Genomic DNA, 10,195 nt, shown 5'->3' on the forward strand with positions numbered 1-10,195 from the left:
TTTTCAAGATCCTTCGATGTCAATACATCAGGAGAATGCAACGCCTGCAGCAATGATTGTTGTTGCACCGGAGAATTTCCAGCACTCCGAAAAGTTCTAGGGGGAGGTTTAGCCGCCATCTTTTACTTACAATTGTGACGCACTTTCACTTTAAGTTTTAAACAAAGTCCATCAAGCTTGAGAGTAAAATAAAATCTTCTTCATCTCTTCATCTTTCCCTCTTGTACTGCTCTGCCTGCTCTTTCCCTTTCATAGTCTCTCCTTCAAGCAGGGATGGTCGCAGACGCCTGGCTCTGCTCCATAAAGTCCGGAGCAGAGACGCTGGTCAGCTGGGAGCAGCCCAGGCTACGGGGGAGTTCAATCCTTCGGCCGCCCAAGCTCCAAGCTCAGGCGGCCCCGGAGAACTCAACCCCCACCTGGGGGCTCACCCCCTCCTCTTCTCCCGAGGAGGGGGCTTCAGATTCGCCCGAACAGCTGATCGGCGCTGTTTCGGGCGAAAAAGCACCAGCTGAGCCGCGGGCAGCCCGGGAAGGCTCCCTCCGTCGCCGCGGAGCCACCGGAAGTCTCAAGGTTGGATAGATATTATCTTACCATTTTTTGGCTTATTTTAATTTTTTTTCTAGTTTGTCTTTTGCAGTGGTTTTTTGTATGGTTTTTTTTTTAGTATAGTTTCTTTTTGTGTGAAGACTGATGCAAAATATGAGCTAAGCAGCTCTGCTTTCTCCCTTTTGCCTGTTAATTCCTTGCCATCTTGTCTCTTTAGTGGACCTACAGTTTCCTTGACTTTTTTCTTGTTATTAATACATTGGAAGAAACTTTTTTTATTCTCCTTGATTTCTGTTGCAAGTCTTTGTTCATGCTGAGACATTGCTTTCCTGATTTTATCTTTGCATGTTCTGGCTGTCTGTTGAAAATCTGCCTTAGTTATGTTATTCCATTTTTTTGTATTTGTTCTTTTTGTCTTTTAGTTTGTTCGAGAGATCTTTGTGCAGCCATGCTGGTTTCTTATTGAATTTCTTTCTTTCTTTCTTTTTCAGTGGTATTGTGCTGGTCTGTGCTTTTATGACCACATTTTCCAGAGTTTTCCATGCTTCTTGATTGTTTTCCCCTTTAGGATTTTTATCCATGGTATCTTTCCTAGGTTCTCTCTGAGTTTGTTAAAGTCAGCTCTTTTGAAGTTTAAGGCACTGGTTGGATTGTTTTCTATTCCTAGTGTTTGCATTATATTAAATTTCAGTATGACATTGTCATTTTCACCCAAGGTTTGGGCAATTCCCTCTATAACTTCTTCTCTATTAGTAAGAATTAAGTCCAGTATAGCTTTACACCTAGTTCCCTCCTCCACCTTTTGAGTGGCAAAGTTGTTGGCTAGGTTGGTGAGGAATCTGTTTGATTTCCCACTCATTGCAGAGTTTATTTTCCAGTTGATATCTGGATAACTGAAGTCTCCTATTACTACTGTGGTATGCTTCCTACATATATTTGTTAACTGGTAGGCAAAGAGTTCATCTATTTCTTCTGATTGGTTGGGTGGCCTGTAAGATACACCTATGGCAATGTCACTTTTTATTTCTTTTATATTGACCTATTTCTTTTGAACAATTTGTATCCATCCATCAGTCTGTTCCATTCATGAGTTTTATCCTACCAGGTTCCTGTGATGCCTACTATGTCGTATGCTCCCTTGTGTACCATTGCTTCTAGTTTGCTCATTATTATTCATTTATAGTTCGCCCATACACAACTCCTAGCTATGCCTAAAATGGTATAGGGTCTTCTGCTTGAGCATGGGGTTGGACTAGAAGACCTCCAACATCCTTTCCAGCTCTATTCTGATTGATTAATTACTCCTTATTTCACTAGCATAACCAACTTGCCAAATAGTTTATACTGAAATTTATAAATTCATGTTACCACTGAGCATTGTACCTGAGCAGGGAATTGGAATTAAGTTCACAGTTCAACAATCTACCTAAAGTCCTTCAGAGAAATTGAACTACATCAGGGATGGGTCATAAAGTGCCCTCCAGGGATATTAACACAGAACTGACATAAACTCTATACCTGTAATTCTTTAAAATCTACCTTCTTTATCTGCAAAATGTATAACATGCAAAAGATTTCTGCTTCTGCATTACACTATGCATCACTTTATGTAATCCCTTACAGAAGGGAAAACAGATTTCATTATCTTAAGAAAGCATTCTTGTTGTAGCTGATGTGCTCTATAAACTTTTCATGTGATTTTTCGTCAATCATCTTACATAGTCAAATGTTACAGAACCAGATATCCAATAGCCAAACTTTGTTTCCATGCTTGCCTGCAGTTTATCTAGATGCATCAGGAAAAAACAAACCTTTAAATCTTTTTTTTGATATTTTATTTTTATTGCCCTCTGGACATTACAGCTTTCACGCACATCTGATTCTATTCTATTCTATTTTATTTATTGAGCCTATGTGTATGTATATGATCAACGTGATGCAGTTCTCCAAGGAAGAAACTCCAAACATCTCAATCTAAAGGATATGGATGAAACTTCTTCTACTTCTTATGCATTTCCACTAACAATTAAATTTGTTTAAGGTCAGTCAGCTTGTTCTCAGCTAAGTGGGTATTAAATAGCAGTACTGCTTTCCTTCTTTCAGTCCTTTCCGCATCATCCTTTTTTTCCTACTTTAATAAGGTCAGTTGATCCTCTTCTCTGGAATGGATTTTTGAGAAGAAACCAACCCATTGAAACAATAAGAAAAATAATAATAAAAATATTATACAATTGCAACATGACTGAAAACTAGTCTTTGTCAATTTAATGAAAATTATTCTCTACCAGTGCCAAACTAAAATATTGAAATCTATGGACAACAAATAAAAACTAGAATATAGAGCTCAAAAATTACAAATATGAATTTCCAGTCATAATTATAAAGATTTTTCAGGGGTAGCAGGATTTGATTATATTAAGATTCTGGACTTGTAGTTAGTCAAATTAATGATTAAGATATTTATGATTATATTAGTTTTGATGAACAAAGGAATAAATAGGGATCATATATTGTAAATATAATATTTCTTTTTCATAAGAATCTTTTTTTAAAAAAATGTAATAGATGAACTTAACAAACTGTCTGACATTATGTTATGCTTGTTAACTATAGCTTACCACTATAGTTAAATCTATGTACTAAAGTTACATCTGTACTTTATATCTTGGAATAAACAGAAAAAGACACCTGAACGTCTTTGAACTATATTATGATAATATTTTACTGCAAACTTTCTTTTCTGAACATATTTTTTTCTGTAAAACTTAGAAGCAATTTTCTTTTCAGTTGCTTTCTAAAAATCACAATATATCCTTTTGCCTAAATAATGTCCAATGAAAGCATGGTAACATATTTTGTATTGGTTGGTTTCTTTGATGTTCCAGAGTGGCAGAATTTCTATGCTTTGGTATTTTTTCTAATTTATATTTCAGGTGTGATGGGGAATCTACTTATCACGATCATAGTAATTCTCAATATTCATCTTCATACCCCAATGTATTTTTTTATCCTAAATCTATCAATTATTGACCTGGGATATATCACAGTCACCATCCCCAAAGCCATAGCCAATTCCTTAATGAGAACAAGGATAATCCTCTATTCTCACTGTGCTGCCCAAATGTTCTCCTTGGTTCTCTTTGCAGCATCTGAATTCCTTCTACTGACAGTTATGGCCTATGATCGTTATGTTGCTATTTGTCATCCACTTCAATATGAAACTTTAATGGACACACACAGATGTATCCAAATGGTAAGCTGTGCATGGATGGTTGGCATTCTAACAGCAACATTGCACACTGGTGCCACATTTGCAAGCACCTTTTGCTCCAATGTGATCAACCAGTTCTTTTGTGAAATCCCACAACTGCTCAGGCTCTCGTGTTCTGATATGTATCTCATTGAAATTGGGGCTATTGTTCTCACTGGCTCCTTATATTTTGCCTGTTTTGTTTTCATTGTTAATTCTTATGGACAGATCTTCAAAGCCACAGTAAGAATACTCTCTGTACAAGGTAGGCAGAAAGCCTTGTCTACCTGTTTGCCTCACCTTGTTGTGGTTTCCATATTCTTTTTCTTTGGCATCTTTGCTTACTTACGGCCAATCAACAGGACTCCATCCCAGATGGATTTAGTGGCTGCTATAGCCTACTGTGTGGTACCACCATGCATGAATCCAGTGATATATAGCATGAAGAATACAGATATCAAGCAGGGACTGTGCAAACTCATTGCCTGGAGATAATGGGACATTTTTAAAGAGTTAGTTTAAATACAGTTTACTGATAGCATGTGCATAGTTATGTATATATTTAAAGGCTAAAAGAAACATCCCAATATTGTTTCAGTAAGAGTGTAATCCATTTAAGGCAATGAAATGTGTTAGATGAAAATCTGCAAGGAGTTCAGTTCTGTATTAGAATTGTATTAATGCAACTCTATAAATAAGTGTTCTAATATAATGAGAGTCTTCTTCAGAACTGTATAGCCTGTATATGATTCTGCTAGATATGGATTTCTTTGATGACCTTGTTCACATGTAGTTTTGGTAGTCTTATGTGATATTTATAATTATTCTTCCTTTTTCACAATTTTTTTAAAAAACACTAAACGTATCTGAACTTATGTGTCACATTTGCTTTGGTATTTGAAAATGAATGTTGCTATGTTCTTAATATAAACAAAGAAATTGAATGCTTTGGGCATATTCAGACATGCCAGAGGTAAATCTCCAAAGTCTGTCTAGTGCATTCATACTGTATTAGTTAGGCTCCACTATGAAATATTATTTTTTTTATTGAAAAGTTTTAGAATACATTTTGGAATACAACCCCCCCTCCCACTCCCCTCCCCCCAGCCCTCCCCAACCCTCCCCTCCTCTCCCCCCTCCCCGACTTCCCAGAGCTAAATACAGGGTATAAAAATACAAACAAACATAATCTAAAATATGCAAACAACAATAAAATATTAAATTCTATCACACTTTAACTCTTAGTAAAATAACTACAAGCTAATTATACATCATATAAATCCGCTACTTATTCAAATGCTAAGTGAAACTTTTTAGTCCCATATTTATTCTGAATATAATCAATCCATCTCTTCCACTCCACAGTGTATCTCTGTTGCGATTGATCTTTCAAATACGCTGAAATCTTTGCCATCTCCGCCAAGTTAGAAACTTTTAAAGTCCATTCTTCTATAGTCAGCAGTTCTTCCTTCTTCCAATATTGCACTACTAAAAGTCTCGCTGCCGTAATTAAATTCAACATCAATATCTACAACAGTGATATCTGTGATAATACCCAATAAAAACAGTTGCGGAGAGAACTTTATCCTTTTCTTAAATATTTTTTGCATATTCCACCAAATTTTAATCCAAAAAGCTTTAACCTTTTTGCAAGTCCACCATATATGAAAATACGTTGCATCCTCACAGCCACAGCTCCAACATTTGGGCTGACAGTTCGGATACATACTTGCTAATTTTTTTGGATCTAAATGCCACCTATAAAACATTTTATAAAAATTCTCTCTTAAATTTTGGGCCTGTGTAAATTTTACATTTCTAACCCAGATCTTTCCCCAAGTATCCATTGAAACAACTTCTTGAAAATTCTGAGCCCACTTTATCATACAATCTTTAACAAGTTCCGTTTCTGAATCAATTTCTATCAATGCAGTATATATCCTTTTTATATGTGCTTGACCTTGATCTCTAATTTGCTTTACCAAATTTTCATCAATCATTGAAAAACCAGTTTTCTGGTCCTCTTTCCATCTAGCCTGTAATTGCCCATACTGAAACCAAGTTTGTACAATCTTTTCTTCTTTTAAAATACTAAATATTAAATATTGAATTAATTTGAACTGTCTCTTAAAAGATTAATTAAAAAGTAAGAGATGCTAAAGGGTTGTTTTGTTTTTTAAACAAAAAATAATAATACTTAAAATGTTGTTTTTAATTATGAGAAAAAAGGAAATGTGAGTCTCAACCAAGTATATATGCACACAAACACACACACATACATATACATATACATACATACATACAAATCATGATTGGCTAGAGCAAGGTCCATCATGCGGCCAATGAGCAGAGCACGGAACCAAACAGGCTTAACAATGGTTTCTCTGATGACGCTGGCAGAGGACCTGCGAAAGCTTAGATTAGGTATATATGCTTTAAACGGTTACTTTTTATTGCTTATTATGATCTTTTAGCAATAAACGACTGTTTTTTATCCATCCCGGTATTCAAAGATTTTATACTTTAAGTAAATATGCCTGGGATTCATATTTTTAAGATTATTAAGAATATATATATATATAATTAATGAATTGTGCTAAATGTATTAGGCTTCAAACCATTTAAATTATTTATTTATTTATTTATTTATTTATTTATTTATTTATTTATTTATTTATTTATTTATTATTTAAACTTATATACCGCCCTTCTCCCGTAGGACCCAGGGCGGTTCACAAGGCGATTAAAACAATATAACAATACAAAAGTTAATAACAAATTAAAATAAATTAAACTATCCTTAATTAATATCTAAAACCCTTAACTCTAATTTAAAAACCCAATTACAATAGGTTAAAAATTAAAAGTTCTCAGTCCTGGCTGGAAAGCTCAAAGAGCCAGGTCTTCAGGTCCCAGCGGAATGAAAGAAAATCTGGGGCAGTCCTGAGCTCTACGGGTAACTGGTTCCAAAGGGCAGGTGCACCCACCGAGAAGGCCCTCCCCCTAGGTGTCGCCTTCCGGCAATCCTTTGCCGGCGGCACCCTGAGAAGGCCCTCCCTGTGGGAGTGCACAGGATGAAGGGAACTTGATACTGGCATCAGGTGTTCCCTCAGATATGATAGTAATTATAATGCCCCTCCAGTGAACATGGGAAGGACAATCCAATTTTATGGAGTGTTTTCAAAAAATTACAGTAAGTTCCATTTCCTAATTCAAATTAATTTTTGAAACTTAAACTGTTATGTATTGGGTTTGTGGTATTACACCATGTGCATTGCTGAAGGAGCAAATGGCTCTCCGGCAACCCGGTCCTGCAATTGGTCAGCCCCAGGCGGCAAGCGTAGGTTCAAACCTATTGGCTGCCACCTAGGGGCTAGGCTATATATTGTGGCTGGTTGCGGCCCAAGCCCCAGTACAGTTCCTGCAAGAATAAAAGAATGAGTTTTCCTGTCCTCAACTTCGTGTCATCATTCCTGCTCTCCAGAGCTCATGACTTAACAGTGGCGACAAGGGTGGGATCCTGCTTTGCCATTTAAAGTGCTGAAGTCAATGAGGAGTCGGCAGTACACGCTGGAGGGAAGAGGCATTCCCCCCCTCTCAAGGCCAGCTAGTAAGCCACGCTAGCTGCCACATGCTCAGAGGACACATTCCCTGAGCCTCGAAGCAGGATCTGAAGAATGCAGGAATCTAAGGAAGATGCTGAAGGTCAGCAAACTAAGAGAGTTTGATGTGAAGTAGAGAACTACCTAAGAGCAAATCAAATTGCAGAGGAAGGCCTAAAGGCTGCCACGTTGCTTTGCATGTGTGGCCCAGCAACTTTCAACCTAGCACAGAACCTTTTCACGCTGATGCCCATCGAAGTGTTATCATATGCAGACCTTAAGAAGAAGCTGACTGGGCACTTCCAGCCCAAGATGTTGGATGGCGTTGTCCTTTCAAATTTGACCAAAGAGTGCAGCTACCTGGGGAGACAGCTTTGGAGTTTATCATGGGCCTAAAGCAGTCCTCACGCCTTTGCAAGTTCTCAAATTTAGAAGAACGACTAAGAGACCAGCTCGACTGTGGCCTTCAGGACAGAACCCTTCAGCAGAGACTGTTTGCTAGACCCAATCTCACATTCTCTGAGGCACAGGACAAGGTCATGGCAGATGAAGCCGCCGGGGGTGCAGTGCAGACAGAGCAGCCCACCAAACCTTCAAAGGTTGAAGATTCCATGCATCTTGAGGTCGCCAAATACGTTGGAGAATTGTCAGAAGATGAAGAACCTGAAATCAACAAGTTCCAAAGGCAACCAAATGTTCAAAACCACGGCAACCACCAGCGCAGAAGGCCTCTTACCTAGATGCAAGAGGTGCAGAGGCAACCATCTTTGCGCCAATTGCAGATTTCGCTCTGCCACGTGTAGAGCTTACAGAAGGACAGGCCACATCACGGTGGTTTGCAGAGCTCGCCAGAGAGACAGGCCACCCAAACACCAGTCAGAGGAACCGACTAGGAGAGGTACTGGGGCCCAGGGTCCAGTTAGTGTTGGGTTCTTCAGAAGCCGGAGAAGCATTTGCCACACCGGGGCTCGACATCCCCTCAAACCTAAACTTAAGCTCTTGGTAGAGCTACAAGGAGTTCCATGTAAGATGGAGTTTAACTCTGGCTCTGCAGTATCGATCATTTCGCAAGACACATTTGACTTTGTGTGTAGGCGCAGTAAAAATTGGGCTAAACTAAGACCCTCAGATATCATTTTAACGGATTTTCAGAACACAAATGTTAACGTTAAGGATGAAGCCACATTATTGGTAAAATTTAAAGGGGTTTTGGGGCACCTGGATGTAATAGTAGTAGGGGGCCAAAGAACGAGTCTTATTGGACTTGATTGGTTTGATGCTTTAGGTATTCAGATTACTGGCATTAACCGGACACAAACTACAGACCTCATGAAGACTATGCAGATGTTTTTGATTCAACCCTGGGGACATACACTGGTCCATCAATTTCTTTTAAGTTAGATCCTAACGTTGTTACAATTAGGGTTAAACCTCACAGGGTTCACTTTGCCTTAAAGCACAAAATTGATTCCAAAATTGATAAGCTTGTAGAACAGGGAGTGTTACAGACTGTTGATGAGGGGGGAGTGGGAAACTCCTATTGTCACCCCACTGAAGTCCAATGGGGCAATTCGCATTTGTGCTGATTATAAATGCACATTGAATAAGGTCCTCAAGCAGCATGCTTACCCGGTTCCTGTAGTCAACCATATTTCAGCCTCCTTGCAAGGGGGAACCATTCTTGCTAAACTTGATTTAGCACAGGCTTATCAGCAATTGCCGGTTGACAAGGCCACAGCCACGGCTCAAACAATCGTGACTCACAGTGGGGCATTCAAAGTCAAACGCTTACAGTTTGGAATCAGTGTTGCACCGGGTATTTTCCAAGGGATTATGGAATGTACACTTAAGGGTATTCAGGGCATCTGTCCTTATTTTGATGATGTTCTTATTGCTGGGGAATCCCCAGAAGTGTTGGCCAGGAGGGTCAGGGCTGTTTTGCAGAGGCTTCATGAATTAAAGAAGAACAAATGTAGTATTGGGGTCTCATTAACAGAATTTTTTGGGTTCCGCATCTATGCTAGCAGGATTCACCCCACTGATTGTAAAGTGAAGGCCATCAAAATGGTTCCTAGGCCAAAATCAAAAGGAGAGCTGCAAGCATTTTTGGGACTCCTAAATTTTTATCATATATTCCTACCTCATAAGGCAGCAATAGCAGAGCCTCTCCAAAGGCTGCTTGATTAAAAAAAGCCCCTTGGAAATGGACTAACATACACGAAAAAGTTTCCAGGATTTGAAAAGCCTTCTATCAGAAAAGTCCACAGTAACTCATTACATAGAGTCTAAACCTGTATGTCTTGCATGTGATGCATCTCTCTGTGGGGTGGGGGCAGTCTTAAGTCACATAGAGAAAAATGGGTTCCTATAGCATTTTACTCTAGGACCTTATCCTCTGCTGAGCACAACTATGCACAGATTGATAAAGAAGCCTTGGCCATAGTTGCGGGAGTTAAGAAATTTCATGATTATTTATATGGCAGAGATTTCACTGTCTACACTGACCACAAACCTCTGTTGGGATTGTTCACAAAAGACAAACAAACCCCCACATACTATCTCCAAGAATGTTGAGATGGTCTATTTTTTGTCTGCATACAATTTTAAGTTAATTCATAAACCAGGGAAGGAAATGGGCCATGCAGATGGCCTCAGCAGACTACCACTGCCACTAATGGATCCTGATCCAGCTCCTGCTGCTAGAATACAGTCCATACAGGACTTACCTGAGTTTCCCCTCCACACAGAGGATATTACTGCTGAAACTGCCACAGATAAAATTCTGAGTAGAGTGTTG

At 38.8% G+C, this 10,195-nt stretch overlaps 1 protein-coding gene across 1 annotated transcript; it reads left to right on the forward strand.

Annotated features, from left to right (window-relative positions):
* Positions 1-3,484: 3,484 nt before the first annotated feature.
* Positions 3,485-4,291, forward strand: LOC310649175 (olfactory receptor 14A16-like; the record flags this gene model as incomplete). Its single annotated transcript, XM_083377481.1, has 1 exon — positions 3,485-4,291. One exon carries the CDS (start codon positions 3,485-3,487, stop codon positions 4,289-4,291), a length of 807 nt encoding a protein of 268 aa, XP_083233607.1.
* Between the last annotated feature and the right edge of the window lie 5,904 nt (positions 4,292-10,195).

This window comes from Vipera ursinii (assembly GCF_947247035.1).
Source record: "Vipera ursinii genome assembly, chromosome: Z".
NCBI classification, from domain to species: Eukaryota; Metazoa; Chordata; class Lepidosauria; order Squamata; family Viperidae; genus Vipera; species Vipera ursinii.